At 43.7% G+C, this 27,828-nt stretch overlaps 8 protein-coding genes across 12 annotated transcripts in view; 4 read left to right on the top strand and 4 right to left on the bottom strand.

Annotated features, from left to right (window-relative positions):
* The window catches only part of LOC128263684 (eukaryotic translation initiation factor 4E type 2), a 45,502-nt gene extending 38,570 nt beyond the window's left edge, over positions 1-6,932 (top strand). The window contains exons 3-4 of one of the 2 annotated variants that reach the window (XM_052998773.1): positions 5,396-5,544; positions 5,925-6,932. In XM_052998773.1, the coding sequence (XP_052854733.1) occupies positions 5,396-5,544; positions 5,925-5,949 (174 nt within the window). In that variant the 3' untranslated portion in view covers positions 5,950-6,932. The other variant, XM_052998784.1, reaches the window with a different exon arrangement.
* Positions 6,933-7,239: 307 nt separating this feature from the next.
* On the bottom strand, positions 7,240-11,817 carry LOC128263612 (structural maintenance of chromosomes protein 1A). Its single transcript, XM_052998711.1, has 11 exons — positions 11,307-11,817; positions 11,101-11,249; positions 10,857-11,025; positions 9,776-10,798; positions 9,143-9,712; positions 8,824-9,079; positions 8,467-8,771; positions 8,307-8,407; positions 7,750-8,253; positions 7,514-7,691; positions 7,240-7,450 (listed from the first exon to the last, which is right to left on the bottom strand). The coding sequence occupies exons 1-11, from the start codon at positions 11,700-11,702 to the stop codon at positions 7,388-7,390; spliced, it is 3,714 nt and encodes a 1,237-aa protein (XP_052854671.1). The 5' UTR covers positions 11,703-11,817; the 3' UTR covers positions 7,240-7,387.
* An 844-nt stretch (positions 11,818-12,661) lies between these two features.
* Positions 12,662-14,871, top strand: LOC128263643 (heat shock protein 68). Its single transcript, XM_052998718.1, has one exon. It carries the CDS (start codon positions 12,836-12,838, stop codon positions 14,741-14,743), a length of 1,908 nt encoding a protein of 635 aa, XP_052854678.1. The 5' UTR covers positions 12,662-12,835; the 3' UTR covers positions 14,744-14,871.
* On the bottom strand, positions 14,834-15,745 carry LOC128263694 (rhodanese domain-containing protein CG4456). 2 transcript variants are annotated; one of them, XM_052998795.1, is made up of 2 exons: positions 15,033-15,745; positions 14,834-14,975 (listed from the first exon to the last, which is right to left on the bottom strand). In XM_052998795.1, exons 1-2 carry the CDS (start codon positions 15,494-15,496, stop codon positions 14,972-14,974), a joined length of 468 nt encoding a protein of 155 aa, XP_052854755.1. In that variant the 5' UTR covers positions 15,497-15,745; the 3' UTR covers positions 14,834-14,971. The 2 variants fall into 2 exon arrangements, with proteins under 2 accessions (XP_052854755.1, XP_052854757.1); XM_052998797.1 differs by lacking the exon at positions 14,834-14,975 and having other exon boundaries at positions 14,996-15,745.
* Positions 15,746-16,516: 771 nt separating this feature from the next.
* LOC128263655 (phosphatidylserine decarboxylase proenzyme, mitochondrial) lies at positions 16,517-19,343 on the bottom strand. Of its 2 annotated transcripts, none has more exons than XM_052998730.1 (2): positions 19,149-19,343; positions 16,517-18,423 (listed from the first exon to the last, which is right to left on the bottom strand). In XM_052998730.1, the coding sequence occupies exon 2, from the start codon at positions 18,069-18,071 to the stop codon at positions 16,728-16,730; it is 1,344 nt and encodes a 447-aa protein (XP_052854690.1). In that variant the 5' UTR covers positions 18,072-18,423; positions 19,149-19,343; the 3' UTR covers positions 16,517-16,727. The 2 variants fall into 2 exon arrangements, with proteins under 2 accessions (XP_052854690.1, XP_052854693.1); XM_052998733.1 differs by having other exon boundaries at positions 16,517-18,413.
* A 13-nt stretch (positions 19,344-19,356) lies between these two features.
* Positions 19,357-20,959, top strand: LOC128263662 (beclin-1-like protein). The gene is made up of 3 exons (XM_052998738.1): positions 19,357-19,606; positions 19,660-20,707; positions 20,763-20,959. Exons 1-3 carry the CDS (start codon positions 19,492-19,494, stop codon positions 20,866-20,868), a joined length of 1,269 nt encoding a protein of 422 aa, XP_052854698.1. The 5' UTR covers positions 19,357-19,491; the 3' UTR covers positions 20,869-20,959.
* Positions 20,960-20,961: 2 nt separating this feature from the next.
* LOC128263676 (splicing regulator SDE2) lies at positions 20,962-22,027 on the bottom strand. Its single transcript, XM_052998766.1, has 2 exons — positions 21,802-22,027; positions 20,962-21,739 (listed from the first exon to the last, which is right to left on the bottom strand). The coding sequence occupies exons 1-2, from the start codon at positions 21,895-21,897 to the stop codon at positions 21,131-21,133; spliced, it is 705 nt and encodes a 234-aa protein (XP_052854726.1). The 5' UTR covers positions 21,898-22,027; the 3' UTR covers positions 20,962-21,130.
* A 162-nt stretch (positions 22,028-22,189) lies between these two features.
* On the top strand, positions 22,190-27,311 carry LOC128263647 (nucleolysin TIAR). 2 transcript variants are annotated; one of them, XM_052998726.1, is made up of 5 exons: positions 22,190-22,273; positions 23,638-24,673; positions 25,028-25,951; positions 26,082-26,175; positions 26,244-27,311. In XM_052998726.1, exons 2-5 carry the CDS (start codon positions 24,446-24,448, stop codon positions 26,402-26,404), a joined length of 1,407 nt encoding a protein of 468 aa, XP_052854686.1. In that variant the 5' UTR covers positions 22,190-22,273; positions 23,638-24,445; the 3' UTR covers positions 26,405-27,311. The 2 variants fall into 2 exon arrangements, with proteins under 2 accessions (XP_052854686.1, XP_052854683.1); XM_052998723.1 differs by lacking the exon at positions 22,190-22,273 and adding an exon at positions 22,280-22,415.
* Positions 27,312-27,828: the final 517 nt, after the last annotated feature.

Raw genomic sequence — 27,828 nt, 5'->3', positions numbered from 1 at the left:
TTTGGCTCTAGTTCAATTCAATTTGCTGCTCTGGCTGTTGCTATTTCAGGCCTGGTCTCCAAATGGCAGGCACAGCAGCTCAGCCGTTGCCTTTTGACATTTGAAATTGATTCTGTGCGATTTATGTATATCATTTCGACCCACACATCCTCACGAGGGCGTAATATGCGGTTGTGTCCTTCGATTTGTGAGCTATGCAAACAGCAGCAAATTATCCTGTTTTTGCGGGATTTATTACGATTTAATAAAGTTGATTTAAGCCGCCCAGCTGCCTTTGAGCAGATAAATATTGATAACTAGGAAACTCACTAGCTCTGATAAAGTGTGGTTATCTTTGTAAAAATATTAACGGTGTTTGAACTAAAAATAATTTTTGTTTTTGGGCTTAAGTAAATAGAATCACACTTCAATAGCTCGGCAGGGAATTTGGACCATTACACCTGAATGTGCCTTGAGCATTATATGAAAACTTAAATGTAAGTATTTGGTGTTTTCCCAACCATATGTTCAAACTTAGACTAAGACAGCAGTTAAGAGTGAGAATTTAAATAACCTTTATGAAGATAGGTGTTAAATTCACTTTACAACTGCGGCAGCATTAACTGAACTGAACTTTAGCGAACGAAAAAGAAACACACCAGCCCTACTACTATAATTAATGATTGACTCGACTTAATGCTTTTTCTATTTCTGACCTTTCCTCTTCACGAAGAGAGATCAATTGAAAGGCGACTATTTTTAAACATTGCGTGGGTCAGACAACAAAAAAAACAAATGGGCAAAAACGGCAAGCAACAGCAGTGACGCAAATTCTGCGATTCCCACACTGAGAAAAAAACATAAAGTCTTAATTGAAGATCTTCAATTTACTTTATTTTTACTAATAGTATAAATTGTAAAGTAGGCTATGATGGTAAAAGCAGAAGTCAAATTTTAATGTACTTTTCACTAGTTTAAACTAAATAATAACTTGTTGAATTTATTTTCTTTGTGTGTTGAAAGTTTATTGGCTGGTCAGTGGGATATTGCGATTCGGGCTGATGTCATCAGCCAGGCGACAAGGACCCATGGCTTCTGTTTTTCTGACGTTTTCGTCTTGGTTGCCTAAAGCCAAATTAAATAAATAGAAAATGCTTTCTGCTTGTGGCCGGCCATCGCTCTCCTCTAATGAAATTCTAACACGCGCCACACTTCAAGTGGGCGATGGATGTGTGTCCTGGTGTGTGGTGTGCCTCGGTATTGGTGACCAGCTGGTCATAATGAGCCACTTGAGTGGCGTACACGCATGCAAAAAGCATTCGAGGCTAAAGTCGTTCTGTGGTCGGTCGTTCGGTGGTTCCGACATCATCTGACCTTCGACTGTAGACAATGCCAGAATTCTGTGTGAATGGGTGGGTGTTTGGCATGAGCGCAACTTCCTGTTGCTGGACCTTTATCCGCATGGAAAGGGAAAATATCTGCCAGGATACTAAGTTATATTTTGATGTAATTTATTATTCTTCGTTCCTGGAAACAGGTTTAAATCTTTTTAACTGGATTTAGGATTTACTAGATGGTATTGAACGACGTATGTACTCTGCGTATATCCTTTTTTTGAATACCGAATACTGCCACAGATGCACTGAAATTTCATTTCCGCTCCTCGTTTGTCGCATGGCTATTGCCAGGACGTGTCTTGCACTGGTTGGGTTGCATTGGGAAACGCGCAGAGAGAGTATAACAATTTGCCGCAGCTCCAGTTTGATAATCATTTAACACTTTTTCGTATATTTCTCGCTCTAGATAAAAACCAAACGCAGTCGCCCAATGCATACAAATGAGCGGAGGAGCTCGGGAGTCACGTAGCCAGGACGAAAGAGCCAGCAAGGACCACCCATCCAACGAAGCGGCGAGGAGCGGTGACTCTAATTAAGACAGGGCCAAAATTAATGGAACCCACGAGTGGCGAAGCGTTTTCGGTGTTCACGCAAATTAAATTCCAACAAGTTTATTTGCTGCAAATGAGGCAGAGGCAGAAGGAGGAGGATGTGCTGGTCTTAATTTAATTTTCCCACCCTTAACCCTTTGTGTCCCTTAGCACGTGTTGCCATTTACCATTTAGAAGCGAAGGCATAGGCCTGAAAACAAGTACACTTAAACACACAGATGCTAAATCTAATTCGTTCGATTTGAATTCGTTAGACTTTTCATGTAAATAGTCATTATAATTATTATTGTGGTCTACATTGAGTTGTGTCTTGAGCAATATCAGTGGTAAAGCTTGAGAAACAGAAAATTGTAAACATAAATCTAATATTTATTATGAAAGTTCATATTTGTGCATCTCGCCAATGCTATTATTATAAAATTAAAATAAATGAGACGATTGAAAAGAGGGCAAATCTATTAATTAGTAATTATTATAATGTGATGTTATATATATAAATCAATCGACAAACATGAAAACTAAAGAAAATTAAACATAAAAAAATGATATATACAAAATGTTTAACCAACGTAACAAATTTCACTAAGTAGATTTTTCGAATTAAATTTAAATAATAACTAAAAAATATGGCAATTCAGAAAAACAAAAAAAAACTTTGCTGTATACACGAGATAAAATTGCGTTTTTCTACTAAAACTGAATATGTAAAATGATTTTTCAAATCTAGATTTACCCATTTACCTTACAATATAACAAAACAAATTATACAGATATAAAATACAAATTCTATGTAAATGTTGTGCGTATATAAAAGCAAAAACGTAGAATCCCACATTTCGAGATCTTTTTAGTTATTTGTTATGTGTGTGCTATATCTTCTTCTATGTAAACATAAAACAACGCTTGGCTTCGTCTAGCAAACATTTTGGGCCTTAAACCAACCTACTCAAGCCGGGGCCTTGGTGTACTTCTTATTACCCAGCATTCTTCAGATCAATATATCTATATACCCCTGGGGAGGGGAGCAACCCACACACTAATGGTTATTCTCCATCTACGTGAATGTGTTCGTTTCTAAACTTGTATAAAAGCACGCACCCCTCTCCGCTTAGACACAAAATGTTTGTAAGATATTGACACAGAAAACGAAATTTAATAATAATATAAATAATGTTTCCGGGAGTAAAGGAAGATGACATTTTAGTTTTTCTACTTGAATCGCATTTCTTCCACTTTTCACCAATCAAATAAAATGTAAATGAGAAATTTAATACGAAGAATTGAATTTTGAGTCTCTTCAATCCTCAAGCTCAAAACAAACCCAAAAAAATGAAAATAAACTAATTTTAATTAAGTTTTTAGGTTCCATTATTTAGTTCTCTTGTTATTTATATGTTTAGCTTTAGTTTTTGTCTAATTTATTTATAAGTTTTGGCTCCGCAATAAATACAGACATTTATATATATTTTTCTTTAATTTGTTTCATTTTGTCATTTTTATTTCGTGAACGTAAATAAAAAAAAAATCTATGAAACGGATAACAGATTGCTAAATTTAGGCGCAAAAGTTCAATTAATAAAAATTAGAATTTTAATATTAACATAATTTGGAATATTTATATATACATACGCATATATATAAAACTCTATATATAAATAATTAGTAACAAATCAAATCAATTTCCATAACAAACGCCAGAAAAATAAGAACAAAAAAAATATTCTTAGTGGCGAGTGCAACAAACACTCGTGCAATTGTACTTTAAAATTGAATAAAATTCAAAAAACAAAAAAAAAAAACAATGAACAATGAAAATAAAAGGAACGAGTGGAATGGAATCAGGCGTCACAAGCAACTCTGTTTGCGTAGGGTTGCCAGCGCCAGCTTGCTTGCAGCCTTTAGAAGGAGACAACAACAGTCGAAACACAAGCAGACTCACTCACACAGAAGGCTTGAGATCAACAGAGCAAAAGGGATAGACAGGCTTAGCTTGAGCGATGAAACTAGTAATGTTGATGATGAATATTGGTGGATGTGTCGTGCATTGGTAGCATCAATTGCAACAATAATTCCAGGCATATCGAAGCATTTTTACTCAGCACCCAGACGACAGCAATCAGCAAAATCGGCAACCAAAACTGATGGCAATAACAAGCAAAAGAAAACCAATTTGGGATCAGTAAGCGAAGACAACAGGATGTTGAAGATACCACACACAGAGACACACAATCACAATAAAGGACGAATGCAAACAAGTTAAAACTTAACGGGATTCACATATGTATATTCAAGAAGCAATAATGAAAGTATATTTCCAAGTATGATAAAACAACCAAGAAAGTCAAGAACTAACATGAATAAATATTTATACATACATATATTTTAATTATAGTTACAAATTAGCATATATATATAAATTATACATACATACAAATATATATACCGAAGATAGTCCAAATAATTTAGCAAAAAATGAAAACCAAACGAAGTAAAATTTAATATTTACAAAATATTAAAATATCAATGTGCAATTTAACAAGCGTTTAAAACACCACACTGACACAGCCACACAAACTTAATGCTACACCTATATATACACCCACATATGTAAACCGATTATAAACATTATATATGCGTATATAACAAGTCGATACGAAATAACGATCCATTTATAAACGAGAGAAGGCGAGCGACAAACTTTAGTGGCAAAAAAAACAATTAAGTTTTGTGTGCACACACGAACACCACAGTAAGACCTACTTAAAAGGAAATCAAAATTCAACTAACAAAACCACACAAAACGAAGCCGTGCTAAATGCTACAAAAAGCGGTTCAAGTCAAGTTTTTGAGCAAATACTCATAATTGTTAAAAATGTTTAAATAATATAATAACAAAAGTAAAAAAAAAAAATTAAACAAACAAAATCCCTAACAAAAACAAATTGCATATTACCATATATTTTCTCTCTCCTTAGACAATTTAGTTAATTATGAAAAGTAATTAAAAACAAACATTATAATTAAGTGTTAGTCTTATATATAAATAAATATATGATTAATAAAAATGAAAACGATAAATCCAGTAAAAGAAAATCACGGAACAGCAGCCGACGAAAGAAATGTGAAGAGCACAGTAACAGCAAACAAGTGAAATTAAAAACTCAGTAAAGAAACAAAATCGAAATGAGAAAAACAAAACATAAATTAAGAAATTAGATTTGCCTTTGTGTTAATATCAAGTGTGTTTCTTATTACCATTATTATTATGATTTTTTCATTTCCAATTGGTCAGACGTGTGAAATGATTTCCTTACATATTGATTGAGAAATAAAAATTATTAAACAAAAAAGCAACAAAAGGTGTTTTGTTTTTCATAAAATTCCAAGGGCTATCCCACTTCGCATGGTTTCCCAGACTCAATAACTATATTTTCTGTGTACCCAACTCATTGTTTGTTTCACCTACAGGAGGATAGCTTATCAGTATGGAACCGGACTGCCACTGATATGACCAGTACAACACGTATCCGTGATACGTTACGCAGAATATTAAATATACCTCTAACAACGGCAATGGAGTATAAGATACACTGTGATAGCCTTAAATATGTTTCAATGTAAGTATCAAATTTAAGCAACCAAAACATAATTTACAATCTTAAAGAAAGTTAACTACAAGTTAAGACTTAAATTCCGCTTTGAAATGAGTGTTGCGAAACAATTTTGTAATCAAAATATTGAGACTACCTAACTTCCTAACTAATCTAATAATCCGAATACAACCTGTACCATACGCAGGCCCAGGCGTCGAAATCGAAAGCTGGGGAATCCGTTTAATCGAAATCGATACTCCTTCAATACAAGAAATGAAAGATCATGATTAAACGTCTTTGATGATTTTGGATAGAGGTTATGGTTTGGGTGGGGAAATGGGTATCGATACGGTCAGCTTACCACACACTAATAAAGTATCCAATATTCTTCTCTTATATTACAGTAATAAAGGCCCATTGAAAAGCTGAAATTCAGTGAATAACTATAAACAAAAGAAAAACAAAAACAATAATTACACAAACAGATAATATAAGTCGCTAGTGAAAGCAGCAACAGTCACAAGTTCATCGACAGCACACACAAGAGTTACACCAAAAGTTAGCACAAGGAACCATCGTGGACACAGAAGAACATCAGCCTCATCGGAACCGAACCGACAACATTGACAGCCAACCGCATCAACAACGAGGGCAGGAGTGGCTGCTAACTCGGCCTCAGCCTCATCCGCCCCAGAACCCAAACATCAAACCAACCCATAGCAAGGCAAATTAATATTTAAGCGCTAATGAGACAAATCTTTGTATTTTAAACGAGTTTACAAAGTGTGTGTATATATGAAACGCCATAAATATTTTAGTTTGTATGTATAAAGTTTACATTAGGCATTCCCTACTAAAGAAAATCAAAGTCCCCTAACTGCCTGATACAGAAGCCTTCAATCTGGCTAAAACTCTATCCTAGCTTATTTTGTATTAATTTACCGAACCTTATCTCAATCTCCCCAAAACGATTGGACCACCTCTCCCACAATCGTGCCCTTGTATTGTAGCCTTATCGATTATCGCCATAGCCGGCAGGCAGCCAACACACAAGATAATGAATCAATGAAACTGACACACTTACTTACTAGCCGATACTGTATTTATCTGTTTGCAATGATTATTTTAAATTAATGATACAAACCGAAACTGAATAATCAAATTGTTTGTTTTTGTTCTTGAAGAAATACAAAAAGTTTTTTACGTGAAGAAAAAAAAGAGAAAAACTAAAAATTGAAACTAAAAGCAAAACCCAGTTGTTTTACATATGCCAACCACCCAAGAAGCACCACAGCCATCATTCGAACCACAGTCTCACACATCCGAATATTTATCTATCCCGAAAACTTTCTCCGGTACAGTACAACCAACGCAAGCCCAAATAAAGGAAACTATTAAAGATGCAGAAAATATTTTCAAAACAGCTTGGAGATTATTATCATTTTTGGCGTAAGTGTTACGATTCCCTTATTGTTTATCTAATCGTTACAATATTAGATGACTGGGTTTGATAAATAAATTTGAGATATTTATTCGATGACCTTGCCTTACAAATGTTAAACCTGTGGATTTATTTGACCTATGAGCCAGTGGAAATATTATGAGCTGTAAACCTTTTTATAAGCCATATTTAACAAACTAAATTATTTTTTAAAGATCGTGTTTTATTTTCAGAGTTAACTATTTTTCATCAGATTGGAATTCTAAAATCGAATCCAAGATTAAAATCTTTCAAGTTGTGCTGTTAAAATCAGCTTTATATTTAAAGACTCAGAAAGCTACACATTTACTGGCTTTATTTGTTGGAAATTGATAGCTTTACTTTAAAGTATAATCTAATGCTTAATATTAATCCGTTATATGTGCTTTACGTGTCCTCGAACGATGTCAAGTCCATTATATAAACATTTGATACGAGGCAGTCACCTTCCTGAAAGTCAACAGTAAACAAAATTTAATAACTGTGGGTTTAAACTTAGGTTTAAATACGTACCCCAGGCGTAATGCCTACAAGTGCATCAGCATGACCATAGAACTCCTCTTTTAAGGAGATAACGATGGTTTGCAAGTTGGTCGTGTGATCTCTTATGTACGAAGCGACCTTGCCAATATTGGTGTTGTCCAAGGCAGCATCAATCTCGTCCAGCACAAAGAATGGCGCTGGATTATAGCTGAGAAAGAAAATAGTTATTCTAGATATTCGGTCGCTTAAATTAGAAGTTAGGTTACCTGTGAGTGGAGAAGAGCAGAGCCAAGGCAGCGATTGTTTTCTCACCGCCACTCAAATTGTTCATGGGCTGGAATCGTTTACCGGGCGCCACACAGTTGTAGTTAATACCGTCCAGATACGGTTCCTCGGGATTATCGGGTCCGATGTACGCCTGGGCCGCCTCGTTGCGAGCCAATTTCTTGTAAATTCCATCGATGGCATCCGAAATGTGCTGACAGCAGGCGACGAAGCGCGAAGATCGCTCGTTTTTTACCCTCTCAAATGCCGCCTTGGCCTTCTTGGCCTTTTTTCGCGCGTTCTCGAACTCCTCGTTGGTGGATTGCACTTTCTCCGTGACGGCATCCAGTTTCTGCATAGCCTTCATGTTTGGCGTCTGTATGCGCTCCAGGACGTCCAGTTTACTTTGCAGATCCTTTTGCAAGATTTCGTGGGTTTTTTTGAAGCCGGAGTCATCCTTCAGTTTGGTATACTCTCGTGGTAGCGATCCGTAGTCCACCTCAATTCTAAGGGTGTATTTTAAATAACCAATTTAGGGATCAACGATTCAAAAACTTACAGATTTTCCATTGCCGTGGAGGTGGAAGCCACATCCGCATCGCTCTGTCGCACAGCATCGTCCAGCGAGCCGCGCAACAGGGGCACCACTATGCAATCCGTCTATGAAGAACAATAACATTAGTATGCATTAGATTTAAAGCTTATTAATTAAAACTGACTTTAGCTTGTAAAAGTATGTTTTGGCGCTCGTTTTTCTTGGCCTCAATCTTCGACTCCACCGAAGACAAATGGCTTCCCACGTTATGGATCTCCTTAGCCAGATTTGCCACATCCCGACGCGCTTTGGAAATATCCTCCTCCATATCGTCCACGGCTTGCTTCTTGGACTGCTTTTCCTGTTTGAACTTTTCCATTTTTTCTTTGTCCTCGTCAATTTCCTTTAGATAGCGCGCCTCAGCGGTTTTGAGTCCCTCTAGGGCATCTTCCTCATCCTGCACGCTGCGTTCCCAACGTTCAACGTTCTCTGCAAGCCAAGCCAATTAGTGATTAAGAGTTTGCTAATTTGCAGTACATACTTTTTGTGTCCTTTTGTTTCTCGAAGTCCAGCTGCGAGTTTATGGAATCTATCTGCTGCTCGAACTCTGCCCGCTTGCGTGCCCGCTCCTGCTGCATGACCAGCTCTCGCTCCTCGTACTGTCGGATGTTCTTAACGCCCAAGCGTCGGCAGAAGGAAGCGTATACTTTGTCCTCAACATTGTTCATGTTCTCCTTGATTTCCTGTATGTGCTCCTCGCGATTCTGCATACGACGCTCGATCTCATTGATTTTTGGCTGCGAATTTAATAAAGATAAAATTACTAAATGTAAATGTATTTAATTTGAAAATCAACTCACTCCGAAATCGTCCAGCTGGGTTTGCACCTGCTTTAACTGATTGTCATACTGACTAATTGACTTCTTGGATGACTCCAAATCTACCATACTATATTTAAGACGATTCTCAAGGCCCTTAATCTGCGACTCCACAGTAGCGAGTTCACTCTGTTTGCGCGACTTTTTAACCAGCTCCTTGAGCTCTTCTTGCAAGCGCTCCTTCTGCATTTTAAGCTGAGCCATATGCTTCTCGTCCCAGCGCTTGGCCTTGCGCGCCAGATCGTGACTGCCTCCAGATATGAGACCCGACTTCTGGTAGAACGTTCCGTCTAAAGCCAGAGCATCAAAACGCGATCGATCAATCTCGTAGGCCACCTTCATGGCGTCCTCGGGAGTCTCGCAGACTAAAGCGTTGCCCGTTGCGAAAAGGACAGCACGTTCGATCTCCTGCGGCTCAAACTTGAGTACATCGAAGACGAGTCGCACGTTGCGGGGGTCGCTGATGTTACGAAGCCGCTCCTTTAGGGGCTTCACTTGCAGATAGTCCAAAGGCAAGAACGTTTCCACCTCCAGCATTTGCTCTTTTAAGATCTGTGGGAAAATTTAATGGTTGCTGATTCCTTGCTGATAGCTACCAGATCATGCAGAACTCACCTGAATGCAATGGCGCGCCGTCTTCTCAGTGTCCACGATGATGGCTTCCATGAACTTGCCCAGCACTTTGGTGACGGCAACGTTGTAGCGCTTGTGCGTAGGCTGACACATATTGATCATGCGGTCGTACACTCCTGGAACCTGCTTCTTAAACAGCTCAACCACCTCCTGCTTCTTTTTCCGCCGCGCATCCTCGTGCTTGTCGCTCTTGGCATCGCCAAGTTGGTCGCGAACGTTCTCTAGCTCGCGTTGCTTCTCGGCAATCTTTTCCTTGGAGCTACCAACATCTCGTCGGAGCTCATCCTTGATGCGATTCTGCTCCTCTAGCGCCGCCTGCGAGGATTTAATGTGATCCATCAGTTTGTCCCGACGCTTTACAGCTTCCTCGCGCTGCAGAGTCAGTTTCTTGAACGACTCCTCTACGGAGGCGCGGCGATTGGTCTCACCATCGAGCGTGTCCTGTTCGGACTTCTGCTCCCGGTTCACTGAGTCCAGCTCGGAACGGTACTGGGTGGCTGTGGCCTCCGCTTCCTGCTTAAGGCGATCGTATTCCTGCACGAGACCCTCCTCCATGTTGACGCTCTTGCCCCGGCGCTGAGATTCATTCTCGATCTCGTCCTCGAAGCGCTTCTTGAGGGCCTCCACATCGGCCAGCTGCTTCTCCAGCTTCCGGATGTCGGACTGGTGGGCATTGTCTGCCTCGCGCGCCGTCTCCAGAGTCTTTTGCAGAGAAGCGAGCTTCTTCTTGCAGTGGGTAACCTTTTCCTTGGCTTTAATGTAAAGCGGCCGGCGTTTGTTCATCTGGGTCTCAAACTCACGTATCTCTTGATCGATTTTGGCCAGGTCTCGAGTTATCTTACCGGCGTCCTTTTTTTTCTCGCGCAGGATTTCATCGGCGGCTTCTTTACGGGTCTCCACTGCCTTCACCTCCTGTTGCCTCACCTCCAAATCGCCGGTATACTTTCGAATATCCCTCTCCACGTGGAAGAGTCTAAACAGTTGATACTCCACTTGTTTCTCGTTCTGTGGGAATTTAAGGTGGTTACTAACTATATATGAATAAGATTAAAGCCAGGCATACGTATTCGTTTTGCAACCGAGTGTACCGATCGGCTTCCATTTTTTCGTGTTTGGCCTCCTTTCGTTCCGCCGCAATGCCCTTCTTCTTTTGGTAGGTGTACTGTGTCTCCTCCTCGGCCACTATCATTTCCTGCTTGAGGCGATTGTAGTCATCTTTGAGCAGGCCAGATCTGCCAATGTAAACAAAGTTTACGAGAAACAAAGTTTGGAAATCCAGATTTCTTAGGACTCGTGTTAAAAGTTACCCGCTGATTTCCTCAAACAAAGCCGTGCGTTCCTTGGGCGTCTTCATGGCTATGTTCTCCACAGCTCCTTGGAAAACCAGAAAGTTCTTGGCTTTTACATTGATGCCAATCTTCTCCAGCTTGTTCAAATAGGTGCTGCTCGAAACGCTCTAAAATGGGCATTCGATTATGTTTGGTGGTAAAGGCACTTTTATCATGATACGAACCTCTCCGTTAATGCGAAACTCCGAGGATCCGCTGATCACTGCGCGCTGGAAGTCCATATGCCGATCCTGGTTGAGCACGAACTTGGCCGTCACATAGCAGCTGCGGGAAATGGGCTTGCCAATGGAGGAGCCGTGGATTAGATCGTTCAGACGCTTTACACGCAAACTGCTGGTCTTCTCTCCCATCACGAAGCTGATGGCATCCATGAAGTTGGACTTTCCGGATCCGTTGGGCCCTATGACCGCATTAAATTGCTTCAGAGGACCCACAACTATGTGGCCGCGGTAGGACTTGAAGTTCTCCATTTCAATGTACTCCAGAAACGCCGTCTCGTCGTCCGGCTTGCGGATTGGCGCCGCTATCCTGTGCGACACCTCATCGTCCTCGTCGGCCATTCGCGCTTTCGGTTGCCAAAAAATCCACGAAAAATAACAATAAGAGCGCGAAATGAAATTATTTTTTTTCGCTAGAAAGTAACGCTAGAGATGGTAGGGTGTGAGAGTGAATATATCGATAAGATGCCATATTCGATAGGAAGGACTTGTATCGATTACATCCTGTAGGGAAATTATCGCTGCTTTTGTTTACAATTATTCAAAAAAATTTAACTTATTAATTTATGTTTAAGTAAAAAATATTTATGATCCTAAAAACCAACAGTTTTTGCTTAGTTTACCAATTGTTCCGGTATGCCATACAGACGTCATTATAATGAAATGCAAACTATTTTTAAGTATGTATTGTTGCGGTCAAAATATTAGTATTAATATTATGGAAATAGCAATCAAAAATAGTTTGGAAGCAACTTTTGAATACTATAAACTTAATGAGGCATCCACATATATCATAGTTATATTTTAGACCATTTTTAACAATGAAAATGTTTTCAAGTTTTAAGCTTAAAACAATGGACATAAGACGGCAGCTATACCGTTCTGTAAAAAAATAGAGTTGAATTGTTGCATGTCAATAGCTTAAAGCAAGAAAATCCCATAGAAACAAGCAATATTGACAACAAAATCCAAAATATTCATACATGTTTATACAGACGTCAATAACATAAATAAACAGAATCTAAAAATATGAATTGTTTAATGAATCAATAAGAAAACGTGCCAAAAATAGATTGCAGACTAATATTACTTTAATGGGCCTAATCGAATGCTGACCTAGGACACTGCAAATTATATCCCTCGATTGTTCCTGAACTTTCTACTCCTTATATTTTCCAACTTTCGCTCGCTCTCACGCGAAAGGTCTCGAGTATTCTGCTCTCTTCTAGCAGGGAAATCTCGAATTTTCCGCTCTCTGCGGCTGGGTATAAATAGCGAGACAAATTTCGCAACCGCCACATTTGAAATCAAGCAGCCAAAGTGCAAGAAAAAGCAAGAATCAGTCCAAAGTGACAAATAAAAACTAAAATTTATATTAGAAGGGAATTGAAAATCTTGTAAAAAGTTTAAATCATTTAAATTAATAAAAAGAAAAGACAGTCGATTTTAAATTTAAAAGCAAGAATACAGCAGAGATGCCAGCCATTGGAATCGACCTGGGCACCACGTACTCTTGCGTGGGCGTCTTCCAGCACGGCAAGGTGGAGATCATAGCCAACGACCAGGGCAACCGCACCACACCATCGTACGTGGCTTTCACGGACTCGGAGCGCTTGATCGGAGATGCCGCCAAGAACCAGGTGGCCATGAACCCAAGGAACTCGGTGTTCGACGCCAAGCGGCTGATTGGACGTCGCTTCGATGACCCCAAAATCCAGGAGGACATGAAGCACTGGCCCTTCCGCGTGACCAACGACAACGGCAAGCCCAAGATGAGTGTGGAGTTCAAGGGCGAGGAGAAGCGCTTCGCCCCAGAAGAGATCAGCTCGATGGTGCTCACAAAGATGAAGGAGACGGCCGAAGCCTATTTGGGCAATCCCGTGAGAGACGCCGTCATCACAGTTCCGGCCTATTTCAACGACTCCCAGCGCCAGGCCACCAAGGACGCCGGCGCCATTGCAGGTCTGAATGTGCTCCGTATCATTAACGAGCCCACCGCCGCTGCACTGGCCTATGGTCTGGACAAGAATCTCAAGGGAGAGCGCAACGTGCTTATCTTTGACCTGGGCGGCGGAACCTTTGACGTCTCTATCCTGACCATCGACGAGGGTTCGCTGTTCGAAGTGCGCTCAACGGCAGGAGACACCCATTTGGGTGGCGAAGACTTTGACAATCGCTTGGTCAACCATCTGGCCGAGGAGTTCAAGCGCAAGTACAAAAAGGACCTGCGTTCTAACCCACGCGCACTTCGACGCCTCCGTACGGCGGCTGAGCGGGCCAAGCGCACCCTGTCTTCCAGCACAGAGGCTTCTCTGGAGATTGACGCCCTGTTCGAAGGACACGACTTCTACTCCAAGGTCAGTCGCGCCAGATTCGAGGAACTGTGCGGCGACCTCTTCCGCAACACACTGCAGCCTGTGGAGAAGGCCCTGAACGACGCCAAGATGGACAAGAGCCAGATTCACGATATTGTTTTGGTCGGAGGCTCGACACGCATTCCCAAGGTGCAGAGCCTGCTGCAGAGCTTCTTCGGCGGCAAGAGCCTGAACTTGTCCATCAATCCGGATGAGGCGGTAGCCTATGGAGCTGCCATCCAGGCGGCCATTCTGTCGGGCGACGAGAGCAGTCAGATCAAGGACGTCCTTCTGGTGGACGTGGCCCCACTATCGCTGGGCATTGAGACCGCCGGCGGGGTGATGACCAAGCTGATCGAGCGCAACAGCCGCATTCCGTGCAAGCAGTCCAAGACCTTCACCACCTACGCGGACAACCAGCCGGCGGTGACCATCCAAGTGTTCGAGGGAGAACGTGCTTTGACCAAGGACAACAACGTACTGGGCAACTTCAACCTGACTGGCATTCCGCCAGCTCCCAGAGGAGTGCCCAAGATCGACGTCACCTTCGACCTGGACGCTAATGGTATCCTGAATGTGACCGCCAAGGAACAGGGCACTGGCAACGCTAAAAATATTACCATCAAAAACGACAAGGGTCGTCTCTCGCAGGCGGACATCGATCGCATGCTAAGTGAGGCCGAGAAGTATGCCGAGGAGGACGAGCGACACCGCCAGCGGATCGCTGCCCGCAACCAACTGGAGAGCTACGTGTTTGGTGTGAAGGAGGCGGCCGAGCAGGGCGGCGATCGCATCAGTTCGGCGGACAAAAGCAGTGTCCTGGAGCGCTGCAGTGAGGCGGTAAAGTGGCTGGACAGCAACACCACCGCTGAGAAGGAGGAGTACGAGCACAAGCTAAAGGAGCTTACCCAGTTCTGCAGCCCCATCATGACCAAGATGCACCAGGGAGCTGGCGACACTCAGCAGGCTCCCAATTGTGGACAGCAGGCGGGCGGCTACAAAGGCCCCACCGTCGAGGAAGTGGACTAAGTTACTCAATTAGACGTTCCACTAGTGTAGATCTCATAACCAAAAATCCTCCTGGCCAAAAAATAAGATATTTTTAGTTCGAAAATGCTAGTTTTTAATAAATATTATTTATGACCTGCCAAAACCTAGTCGATGTGTTTCCTTTACTTTTGGGTAGATCTTAGATCTTTGCAAATTAAATTAAATTTTAAAGTTTAAGAACTTTGATTTGTTCAATAAAATGTGGTATTACCTTTAAAAAAACAATGTAGGTTAAATTTGGCAAACATATTTAATGTATGTTATTTACTTGGGAAGACCCTCTTTTTTGGCCCAATCTAGCCAGGATCCCTCGTAGTTCTTTACGTTTCTGAAGCCCAAGGCGGCGGCAGCTTCTGCAGCCTTAAGGCTTCTCTTGCCGATCTTGCAATGGAATATAATCTCCGTATCCGGCTGTGGCTTTTCTCTACCGTATTTCGACTTGAAGAGCTGATCACTGGCGGCCAGCTCCTGGCTAACCACGCCCAGAGGAATATTGATGCTGGCGGGGATTTGTCCGGTCTCTTTTAGCTCTTCTGGCTCCCGGACATCAATGAGGAGCTTATGCTGTTCGCTAGGCAGCTTCTTGACCACGTCATAGTCCACGATTCCAATGGCAGGTGCTTGGCTGCTATAGAAATGCTGCAGGAACTTGTTCTGGGAACTCCTGGTGGCATTCAGCTGATTCTGAGACCTGGCGGCCCTTAAGGCCATCATGCAATGTCGCATTAGCATTTTAAACTGCTTAATAAATTCTTATGTATATCCACAACAAAAATCTATTATGAAACGAATGCCGGCTCTCAGCTGTTAACACGAATTCACCATACCAGAGGTGAACTTCGCTGATGGGTGAATTTCGATTGGCGCGGTCTTTGAAATTAATTTTGTTGTTTGTGTTATATGGAAGATGTCAATTACTTGACCAATTTGAATCGGATATCTGAGTGATACATTTCTAGACGTTTGAAAACTCGGGTATTAGTTTTGTATTTAATAAAAAGGTTGACAATTGAAATTCGATTTCTGAGTAGTCATTAAAATTATTTGTGTAACAAACACATTTAAAGTGAAATTAATATTTATTCCGTAATATTAAAAAAAAAGAGAAGTGTTGAAGCTTTTGTTTGCTAAAATTAGCAACTCTACTCTCTACGATGGCGCCAACTTCGAAAATAAACTTTTGATTACCCTAATGCCGGCTGACGCAGATTCTCGTTCGCAATCAAATCTGTTGCCAGGGCGCATAACCAACAAACCAACACTTGCGGACTTCGTGGAGTGTCTGTGTCAAGGCCTGGGACCAAATCACCCGTCACCGCCTGATAAGTTCAACGTACAAGATTCCCGCCTGCCGGGCTTGATTGAATCAATTAAACGGAATGGATTGCGATCCCGGATTCGATGCGCAAGTAAACAATGGGTGGGTAAGGCATAGACGACGAGGCATCTCGCCATCGCCAGCGGCACGCGCTCTTCTAGGCAAAAGGGAGTTGGATCAGGTTCAGGTTCACGCTCGCAGATAGCCCGGTTGACTTCAGGGAAAAAATACAAGTGTGGTCCCCCAGAGGGTTATTCGGCCCGATAAGCTGGTTACAGAGGTAGTCTTCCTGGATCCTCATTCACTGGGGGTTCAACGACTGCGGTTCCCACCGGTATGCCTTATCAAAACGTCTCCTGATAACGCTTAGCCCACCTCAACAATCGGTGTTCTACTTAAGAAGCGCGTGCCGAAACGAGATAATTGACGTGCAGTTGTTGTACTCAAAGATATTTCGACGTTTTATTGTATAAAAAATAGCTTAAGACTACTGTAATGGCAACAATACACAGAGTTAGCTTCGCATGATGTTCACAAAATACATTTGCCTTGGACACGAGCGTCTAATGCTAATACAACGAGTGATGTGAACAGACGGGTGACAGGACTTTGCACTGATTCGGTACAGGATTCTAGTTCTTCCTTTTATTTGGTGCCCGCGATGTGGCCGAGGGACTCTCCCACGCGGATCTTCTGGCCGGCGACAATGTCAAATTTAAAGTTTTTAGGCGCCTCGAAGAGCAGGACAATGGTGCTGCCCATGTTGAACTGACCAACCAGTTCGCCCTTACCAAACTCTTTAGGCGTTGCAGTGGGTTGCTTGTCCAGAACCAGTTCATCATACTCGTAGGTACTGGGCGGATGCTTGCCAACATTTAAGCCAGTCCAACGGTTCGTCTTCAGTTCGGCATCCATGTAGATTTCGACGGATCCCACATTCGTGGCACCCACGGCGGTGTAGGAGAAGAATCCATGCTTCCACTGTCCCATGTACAGCACACGTTCGTTGAGGCAGAACAGACCAGGCAGCCAACCGGCCACTTTGGGACTTACAGACAGCAGCTCTCCGGAGAAATGACGACGGATGGTGGGCTTCCAGGCGGCGGGTGAGTGGAATCGGTGGTAATCTCCGGGGGCCAGGTATATCACACACTGGTACAGCTCCGTGGAGCCGTCGTTCTGTTTCTTGAGTGCCTGTGCGTAGGAGGCGCCGGAATTGGCCTGCTCCAGAGTCTGTAGTGGGCCCAGGAAGTCTTCGATGCTGTAGTTGACACCCTTGACCTGCTCAATCAGCGAGTCCGAGGCGCTGCCAAAGTGCAGGACCTTACCATCGGCGGGGGAGACCAGAGGAGCTTCCCGATTGATGGTGCGAACACCTTCTCTCAGTGGTCTGGTGAAAAACTCGGCCAGACTGTTGTAGTGCTCGTAATCCGGATACTGGGCCTCGCTCAGATTGACGTTGAACGTATTCGAGTACCAGCCGTAGACATAGGGACGCAGACTAGGAGGCAAGTAGCAAGCGGCCAGCCAGCCCCAGCAGCGGCTGAGGATGCGCAGCGGCAGAGAGCAGTAGATGCGCGACTGCAACTCGGAGGCTGTCCTGGGCTGGCCATCCCGCTCGCAACGCTGCTTCTGCAGCTGCCACTCGATGGCGCCGAACACGCAAATGCCCATGGGAGCCCAGCGCAGCAGGAAGCCCGTCCAGCGTGAGAGGATATTGCGCCGGAGCTGGGCCAACTCCTGGCTGGGATTGGGCTGCTGTTTCTGGTGCGGCCGACGGTGGTGGAGTGGTGCCTCTTTGGAGGCGGGATTCGAGGAGAACTGTCGGAAGTGGCGCAACACCGGGAGGCTGCCGTTCTGAGCCTGCGTCTGGGGTCCCTTGATAGGCTGTAGTTGCATCTGGGCCGGCTGGTGCTGCTGCTGCACCACCTGCCTGAGATTGCCGGCCTTCAGCAGGAAGCGGCCACGAGGTACGAAATAGGAAACCATTGTTGCTCTTGCTGTTGCTATTGATAAACCGCAGCCCCCGCCTCCGCGCTAATCACGTAATCACGTACGTGTGCCCAGATAAAAATGGCACGATGTGGAACTGGTCTCGGCTTCTGTTTTTGTTTGTTTAATCTGGCGCGTTAATTCGGCTGGCTTTTAAATGACTGGGCGGCGCAAATCCGCAAATCTAAAAATCCGGCTAGGGTCTAGGAACAGATGCAAAACAAAAACACTCTCATGCGGTTTGGGGATTCTAGTTGGGGCTGCACTTGTGTCAAAATTCTAATGTTCGGGAGAGGATTTCTAGCCGTTCCAATTGTTGCTTCCGTATAGTTGTGCTGCCTGCAAGAGACTGAAAATTTGCCATGGGTCGTCAAAACCGAAGAGCCTACAGTGTGACCACTGCCAGTGCTGCCAGCTAACGAATTTAGCATTTAAAAGCTATTTTCTAGACGCCAAAATCTGGGATGCCTAATTGTTCCAATATTTAAAACTACAAATGATAGTATAATAATCACAAACCCAGTTTTTCCCTTAGTAATAAACGCTGGCTTTAAAATAATTTATATTTGTTGTCGTGAGTGCAAACCTTTATCAGTTTCTCTACTCAGTTTATTCATATTTTATGTTTTTTATTTTTTTCTTGGAATTTCTTAGCTTATCGTTGCTCTGGCGTACCGCAATAGATTGCGGAGTCAATGTCCTTAACCTTTAATACTTTGCCTGTATGTGGGGCAACTAAATGCGTCATTTCACATCTTCGAAGTGCAAACATAATTCAGTTGACGTAATCATCTTAAAAATTGTTTGTAGCAGAAATTCAAGAACCTTTAAATTTGTTAAACACTTTCATAGCCATTGAAATGTAATTAAATTACCAAATTACCAAATCAAATACCAAACTGCTTTATTAGGCTTTTGGGTCCCCGCAACACCCTTAAACACCTTAAAATTATTTGAACGTCCTTAATTTCCAATTAGTAAAAACGTATTAAAAAAAGCTAGATCTGGCCTTTAACGTCAAGCCACTTTGGCAGCACTGGCGACGGCATAGCGTCTAATGTTCTTGTTGCTCACCAAAACAAAATAAAAGCGAAACCGCTCGAGTTCTCTCTTATCAGCGGAAATCGTGGTCAAGGCCTGCGCCTCCACGGCACGCTTAAGCCTCTTCCGCGGACACAATTGAGCAATGTTTTTGTTTAAAACTGGTTTTTTTCGTTATTTCTTTCTTTTTTATTGCACGCTTGTTGTAGGTTGACAGTTTTCTGTCCGATGTACTGCGCCATTTTGCGACTCTCTTTTTTGGCGGGGTGGCAACACTGGCAGCAGCTGAAAACAGCTGTTCAATTATTTGTTTTTCCTCACTCGGTGGAAAATTTAATTGTAAGCACAAATTGAAGGACAAAATATAGCGGCCACAATGAGCGAGGCGGAGAAACAGGCGGTGTCCTTCGCCTGCCAGCGATGCCTGCAGCCCATCGTCCTGGACGAGCAGCTGGAGAAGATCAGCGTGCACGCCATGGCGGAGTTATCGCGTATGATACGAATAATTGTTCTGTAAAACACTCTAATGATTCAATCTTTGCAGTGCCCATTTACGGAAACAATGGAAACACCTTGGACCCCCAGGACGCTAGCAGTTTCGACCACTTTGTGCCGCCCTACAGGCTCACGGACTCAATCAATGGCACTGGATTTATGCTGGTATCGGACGGCCGGGACAACAAGAAGATGAGTGTTGCGTTCAAGCTCAAAGCTGAGCTATTCGACTGCCTGTCCTCCAACTCGGAGATTGACCATCCGCTGTGCGAGGAGTGCGCCGACTCCATGTTGGAGATCATGGACCGGGAGCTGCGCATCGCCGAGGATGAGTGGGATGTGTACAAGGCATATCTGGACGAGCTGGAGCAGCAGCGTGAGGCGCCGAATGTCGAAGCCCTGGACAAGGAGCTGGACGAACTAAAGCGCAGCGAGCAGCAGCTTTTGACCGAGCTTGCGCAGCTCAAGGAGGAGGAACAATCGCTTAACGCTGCCATCGCTCAAGAGGAAGTGGAGCGGGAGGAGCTTCACGAGCAGGAGGAAAGCTACTGGCGCGAGTACACCAAACACAGGCGTGAGCTGATGTTAACCGAGGATGACAAGCGCAGTCTGGAGAGCCAGATCGCCTACTCCCGGCAGCAGCTGGACAAATTGCGAGACACGAACATCTTCAACATTACCTTTCACATCTGGCACGCCGGGCATTTCGGTACCATCAACAATTTTAGGCTGGGCAGGCTGCCCTCTGTGTCCGTGGATTGGTCAGAGATCAACGCCGCCTGGGGCCAGACCGTGCTCTTGCTCTCCGCCCTGGCCCGCAAGATCGGGCTCACCTTCGAGCGGTATCGCGTTGTGCCCTTTGGCAACCATTCATACGTAGAGGTTCTCGGCGAGAACCGGGAGCTGCCACTCTACGGCAGTGGCGGATTTAAATTCTTTTGGGACACCAAGTTCGATGCTGCCATGGTGGCCTTCCTTGACTGCCTCACCCAATTCCAGAAGGAGGTAGAGAAGCGCGACACGGAGTTCCTGCTGCCCTACAAGATGGAGAAGGGCAAGATCATCGACCCCTCCACGGGAAATTCCTACTCGATTAAGTGGGTTTTTGAAATTTCCTCGATTTTTCTAATAATAATGCCCAATTCCTTGCAGGATCCAGTTCAACTCCGAGGAGCAGTGGACAAAAGCTTTGAAGTTTATGCTGACAAATTTAAAGTGGGGACTAGCCTGGGTTTCTTCGCAATTTGTGTCGCCGTGATGTTTCTCTTTGTAATACAAATGTTTATTTATACGATTACCTATTAATCTTTTAGTGCTAAGTATTAAATCAAAATCTTTCAAAGTTTTAATGATGTCCAGTCAGTTTATTCGGTATATTCACATAACTATTGGGTCTGCTTATTTCTATTATTTTTTTCGATATTTTCACATGTTTTAGTACTTGTAAATTTATTATTTAGCGGCATTTACATATGAAGTGGTACAAATAGTCCTTCCTATTTAATTGTAAACCTATTTCTCTAGCTTTTAATGGTCTTTTTCTGCGCCCCAAGTTCCTCCTCGCTGTCCTCCGAGTCCGAGTCGGATCCTGAGATGTCATCGCCTATCCAGAGGGTGCCCTTTTTCTTCTTTTTGGCCTTGGTTTTGTCTTCGGCTGGTGATTTCCTCTTTGTGCCACTGGTGGATGATTCCTGGGCCTTCGCCTCCTTCTCTTTGATATCCTCTGCCTGCTTAAGTCCTTCCTCAAAAGCGTCGTTCACCTTCTCGGTGAGATTGGCCCTGGCCTCCTCGTACTTCTCGTCCTTAAAGTCGTGTTTTGGCACAGCCAGCAGCTTCTCGATTTTGCGCTTCTTCCGCTCCTCCGCCTCCCGTTCCCGCTCGCCCTGTTTGTCTAGCCAGGCGCGCACTCGCTTTTCCTCATTGATGTCCCTCAGTCGACGGCCACTCAGATCCCGGCAAGCTTCGCGATTGGTGGTCTTTTCGATTTGGGCGCCAATGGCTCGCAGCATGGATCCGAATCCTCCCTTGCCGCCCAGCTGGCGCAGGACGCAGTGGACATCACCATGAGGGAGTTCTTCAGACAAACGTTTGCCATTTTTTACCAAATAATAATCTTTAGGTTGCAAGTTCTGAAAATTTGTCACTTTATTAGACAAACTTATGAAATCCAGCAGGTCAATATTACGCTTACTGTGTTCTTCTCAATCTGGCTGCATAGCTCATCATAATTAACGGGACTCGCACAATTAACTAAAATTTGGTTGTTTATAAAAATATTAATGTCCATTTCGACGTTTTCCCTTTTCGATAACGATTGTTATTGCTATTCCTCTTTGTTATAGATCTGCTGCCGCGGCGCGCTTGTTAGAAAGAGAAGGCCGTGATGCAAGCGTTATCGATGGCCCTAGGGTTGCCCCCTTTTCGAATATTTTTTGTAAAATTAATAAAAACCGCAAATTAGGAATTGATCTTGTATAGTATCCTATTAAAACACCGTGTGATAACCCAAGGTGATATTATTTCAAAGCAAGCAGGCGTATTTCCTCATTTTTCATTACATTTCCCAGATTGCCGCCATTGCGTTTTTGCTTTTCAACGAGTTGGCAGCCCTGGCTCTCGCACACAAAAATCTCATTAATTAGTTCGCATTTTAGAAGACGAAGGTAAAATTTTAGCGACGCGTTAAACGTACATTTGTATCCTCAAAAAACAACGAAAGTTGTGCAAATTCAATAGAAACCGGTAGCGGCTAAACTTAATCGTTGAGTGAAGTGTGCGAATCGAGTGCTGACCAAGTAAAATGTGGTAAATTTACAACCGCAGCCACGTCACAGAGAGCGCATTAAAAGAGAGTGCGGATTTTGGCAGCAAAATCCGAGTCTGAACAATGGGCATTATAAATTATTGCACTATCGCGCGGCGATAAATGTTAAACCTAGTTTTCGGCATCGGGGCGGGGGCGTGGTAGCCGTGGTAGGCGGGGGGAGCGGCATTAAAAGATGGCAGCACAAAAGCGAACTAGATATGTACATACATATGTACATATAGCGGCAAGCTGAAAGGCTAATGAAAAGTCCCGCATTCAAAAGGCATTGGTATTAGTATATTGGCATTAGTTTAAATACATTCAATAACCAAAACCGAAAAAAAGAGAAAAGTGGCGACTCATGTGAGCAAAACGCAAACAAAAAGACCAGCGCAAGACGCCTCTCTGCGCGTTTGTGTGTGTGTGTGTGTGTGTGTGCGAAAAGAGAAGAAGAAAATAAGCAGCAAATGAGCAACAAAAACCACCCCGCCATTCCCTTTTCGCCGTCTCATCTTTTATGTGACTTTGACTGACATTTTCTAGCGCCGCCGCCGCAGAAATATTCAAAATCAAGTTTAGTGCTATGCAAATTAAAATTGTATTTCGCAAAGAAAAAAAAAACAAGAATCTAATGCAAACGTGTGTGCGCCCGCCGGTTTCGCAAATTTCCCTCCTCTTCTCTTCTTTCTCCCTGTTTTCTTTCTCCTCATTTTGTTATCGACGGTCATTCATCTTCTAGTCGATTTTCGTTTTTCCTTTCACCCTTTTTTCGACGTAGCGTTGTAGTGTATGTGTGTTGTGCGTGAGTGGCCCAAAAAGAATTCGGGTAAAGTGCAATACAGAGTACAGAAATTTAATAATTATAAACTAAATCATTTTGCCAAGCCCGCAAATTCGTTGCGAATGAATGGCTATTGTCAATTGTTGGCCATTCGCTTTGTTATAAGAGCTGGCAGTCTCTTTCCCTCTCCCACCCTCTCTCTCTAGCTCTCTTTCCGTGTGTGCGGGAGCGTGCGTCTGTGTGTGCGTGTCCCTGCACTGCTTTGCCGCCTTCTTTGTTCCCCTCATGCGAAAGGGGCGGGGCGGGGTAGTCGATTTATATCCATACATATCATTTGCCTAGCTAAAGCCCCACCGATCATGTGCTGTTAGACCTTGTCCCAGTCTTCCGGTTATCAGCCCTCAACTAACCCAAATTCTCTCTTTCTCTCTCTTTTGCAGCAGCAGCGATTCCAGGGGTCAGCTTCGAAACCCAAATACAGCACTTAACCTGCGAACTTTCACACCGTTCAACATAGCCAACTAACTTTTGTACAAGAACAAGCAGCCGCAACCAAGTATTCATATATACATTTATACAATCCTGTATATTGGACCGGACTATTTAAAAATCAAACCCCCAAGATAATCGAAGGATCGAGCGATTCAACTGTACCACGTACCGTACTATCCCTAAGGAACCCCGAATCCAAATTCGAATCCCAGGCCCCCCGGAAGCGGAGTTGCCCGATCATATTCATATTGCGACGAATCGTATATTCCAAAACACTCCATTAGCGTTTAGTTAGGACAGATATATTTATACATATACATATAGATGTTTAACGAAATTTTCAATTAGGCGGCAGGTTAGGAACGAAGAAAAGCAATAAACGACGAACCTCAACGTTAGGCATAAAGATCTACCAACCTAGATACCAGCATATATAGTTTATATAATCCGAAAGCAAATACAAATCCAGCCCAGCCAAGTCGAGAGTGAGTTAAAAACTAGTAGAATATCAAAGTATTCAAATTTCTAGCCGAGTTCTCTGTTATCAGCTAGCACCTTTTAGATCACCGCAAAGACACCTGTTTAATTAGCAGATACTTAGATTTTGTACGTAGCTAGGAAGATCTGAAATTTTTGATACTGTTCCTTCCGATTAATGCGGCCAGTTGCAGTTGCAATTCCGATCCGAGTGTAGATTGTCGCAGTAGCCTAGTGTAGATTCGGATCGAAGTCACAGTCGCAGGACATCCGCCAGCCATGGACGAGTCGCAGCCCAAGACCCTCTATGTGGGCAACCTAGACAGCACCGTGTCCGAGGACCTGCTCATCGCCCTCTTCGGCACCATGGGTCCCGTCAAAAGCTGCAAGATTATTCGGGAACCCGGCAACGATCCGTACGCCTTCATCGAATATTCCAACTATCAGGCAGCCACCACAGCCCTGACCGCTATGAACAAACGTCTCTTCCTAGAAAAGGAAATTAAGGTAAGCAAACTAAGAGCTCTAAATTGCTGGTATATTAATTTGCCCATTCCATAAAAATTAATTTTCTTTATCCATGTTATTCAAGAAATCTATGTCTATTTACTAAATCGCAGAGAAAAATTTATTCAGGGCTAATGTTAAATGATATCTCGGATTTACTTAAATTTTTTATTGTTGCTTATTTTTTTTATTTAGTTTTGTCAAAAAATAAAATATTAAAGAAGACAGTACCACAATACAACTGGAAATAATATAAATCGTTTCAAAGTACTCAGTTTTTGTTAAATTTTATTTTTCATAAAGTTGACACTTATTTAAAGGCACATATTAACCAATTGTATTCCCAATTCTCAGGTTAACTGGGCTACCAGTCCCGGCAATCAGCCCAAAACAGACATCAGCTCGCATCACCACATATTTGTGGGCGACCTCAGTCCCGAGATTGAGACGGAGACACTGCGTGAGGCGTTCGCCCCCTTCGGAGAGATCTCCAACTGCCGGATCGTGCGCGACCCGCACACCATGAAGTCCAAGGGCTACGCCTTTGTGTCGTTCGTAAAGAAGGCAGAGGCGGAAAACGCCATCCAGGCGATGAACGGCCAGTGGATTGGGTCGCGATCGATACGCACCAACTGGTCCACGCGCAAACTGCCCCCGCCGCGCGAGCCGTCGAAAGGCGGTGGCCAGGGCGGCGGCATGGGCGGCGGACCAGGCGGCAATGGCTCCGGCGTAAAGGGCAACCAACGGCACACCTTCGAGGAGGTGTATAACCAGTCGAGCCCCACCAACACCACCGTCTACTGCGGCGGCTTCCCGGCGAACGTCATTAGCGACGACCTGATGCACAAGCACTTTGTCCAGTTTGGTCCCATTCAGGACGTGCGGGTCTTTAAGGACAAGGGCTTTTCGTTCATCAAGTTTGTCACCAAGGAGGCAGCAGCCCGCGCCATCGAGCACACGCACAATAGCGAGGTTCACGGCAACCTGGTGAAGTGCTTCTGGGGCAAGGAGAACGGTGGCGACAACTCGGCCAATAACCTCAATGCGCAAGCCGCTGCGGCAGCAGCCTCGGCCAATGTTGCAGCCGTGGCAGCGGCAAATGCGGCGGTTGCCGCTGGAGCGGGAATGCCAGGCCAAATGATGACGCAGCAACAGATTGCCGCCGCTACCGGAGCGGCGATACCCGGCCAAATGATGACACCCCAGCAGATTGCTGCCGCCACAGCAGCGCAGTATCCGTACGCCTACCAGCAGATGGGCTACTGGTACCCTCCAGCGGTGAGATATGTTTTAGCCAATAACTTCTTGAATTTCTATGGCACCTTCTAATCTAAATTAAACTGAATTTTTCTAAATATCTAACTTTTTTTAAAACGTGTGTCACTAACTTCTATATCTATTTTTTCAGGCTTATCCCACAACCCAGATGCAGACGCAGTACATGCAGCAGGGCTACTACCCCTACGCCTACACCACCAGTGCTCAGCAAGCGGGAGGTGTCCGTATGTATCCCATTCTTGCCCCTGCAATCTATTGAGCTTTATTTAATAAATAAATGTACCACTTTCAGCTGCCGGATACCGCATGGTGCCGCCGAATGTGGCATGGGGTGTGCCCGGAACTGTGGTGCCCGGCGTAACGGCCGCAGCTTCCGCGGCCGCAGCAGCGAACGGTTCACTTGCCCCCCAGATGATGTACAGTGCTGCAATGCCACAATACCAGACCCAATGAGCTGAGATGTGACGCCAGCTTCGACGCCGTCTGCAGCATCCGGGCAGTCGCCCCCAGCCGCAGCCACAACCACCACTGCTGCCCCAGCTAACGCATATGCAGCAGCTGCAAGCGCACTACGCACGTTTAGGTTACGTACAATACCGAGTAGTCCCAGCCAAGTCGGAACCGCTCCTGGCCCTGCCGGTCAGCAGCAGCAGCAACATCGGCGGCGGCGAGGCAGCGAGAGATTAGAGAGGCGCACGAGTATCCAGTTGGAGTTGTGGCTACGGTTGCGGCTGATTGCGGTGGGCGGAAGCGGATTCGATGGTTAGGAGGGTAATCTTTTTAACCCTCCTTCCAAGTCGAAGGTCGAGGCGGTGCGTGGAACTCAACTTAAAGTGAACCACGCCGGCGACACCTGAAACAACATCAACTGAAAAGCTCTGGGCGATGGGCGGGTAGCTGTAACAATCTAATCCAATCTAAGTACGTGTTAAAATAATTTAATGATTTGTAATTTAAGCAGATATAGGCGTATAAACGAAACGGAAACAAAATAAACCGAATGAGAAATTCAACAAAAACAAACAACAGAAAAAAGGCAAATTACGCGCGACAACAGAGCAGAACATAAAAAAAAACACAATCGAAACAAAAAACGTGACAAAGCAAATTGTAATTGTAACTATGTGGAACATGTGTCAACGAAAACTGAAGACGAAAACGGAGGCGTCAGTAGGATGAAAGGATAGCCACAAGCAAGCCGAATGCAAAAAAAAGAGGAAAAACAAATTTAGCCACTAAGAGAATGTAAATTCGAGCATACATATTGTATATTTCCAATGTGGAAAACGAAATGCGATATAATTATGTAAAATGTAAAATAAAGAAACAAAAAAATATATAAAACAAGTGAGAAAACGAACGAATGATGTTTTTAATAAGGACAAACACTTGCAAAAAAGTCTAGTACTCAAAATTAGCACATAAATGCTGTTCACAGTCGTCCGATTTTGTTGAAAATTAAGGAATTTGGAATAATTTTCATAAAAATGCCAGTTTAAAAATCTTTAAATTTAAATAATTTTTGGCATTCATTTGGTTCATGATGGGGCTTCCTTATGGCTTCCAGGTTGAAGGAAGAGAAGGCGTCCGTTGACACTCTTAATCTATTGATTGGCACCGTACCCTGGTTGTCAACACAAGTAATGCTTGTGTGTGGATAGTGACTCCTTGAAGATTAGGTCTCTGGATGGATTATATATCTGATAAGACAGTTAATCAAAATGTAATGTATAAACTTTTTGACGAAAACAGCATCGTTTCGATAGGAGCTACAAGATAGTTTTTTAATAGACAAACAAGTGCATGTTGACTACCCTGGACAAGTTAATTAAAATATATGCATACACTTTACAGAGACGAAATTAGCTCCTGTATGA

The sequence above is a fragment of the Drosophila gunungcola genome, chromosome 3R (genome assembly GCF_025200985.1).
Source record: "Drosophila gunungcola strain Sukarami chromosome 3R, Dgunungcola_SK_2, whole genome shotgun sequence".
Taxonomy (NCBI): Eukaryota; Metazoa; Arthropoda; class Insecta; order Diptera; family Drosophilidae; genus Drosophila; species Drosophila gunungcola.
Note: the sequence above shows the minus strand (reverse complement) of the source record. Positions and strands in the feature narration are given on the sequence as shown.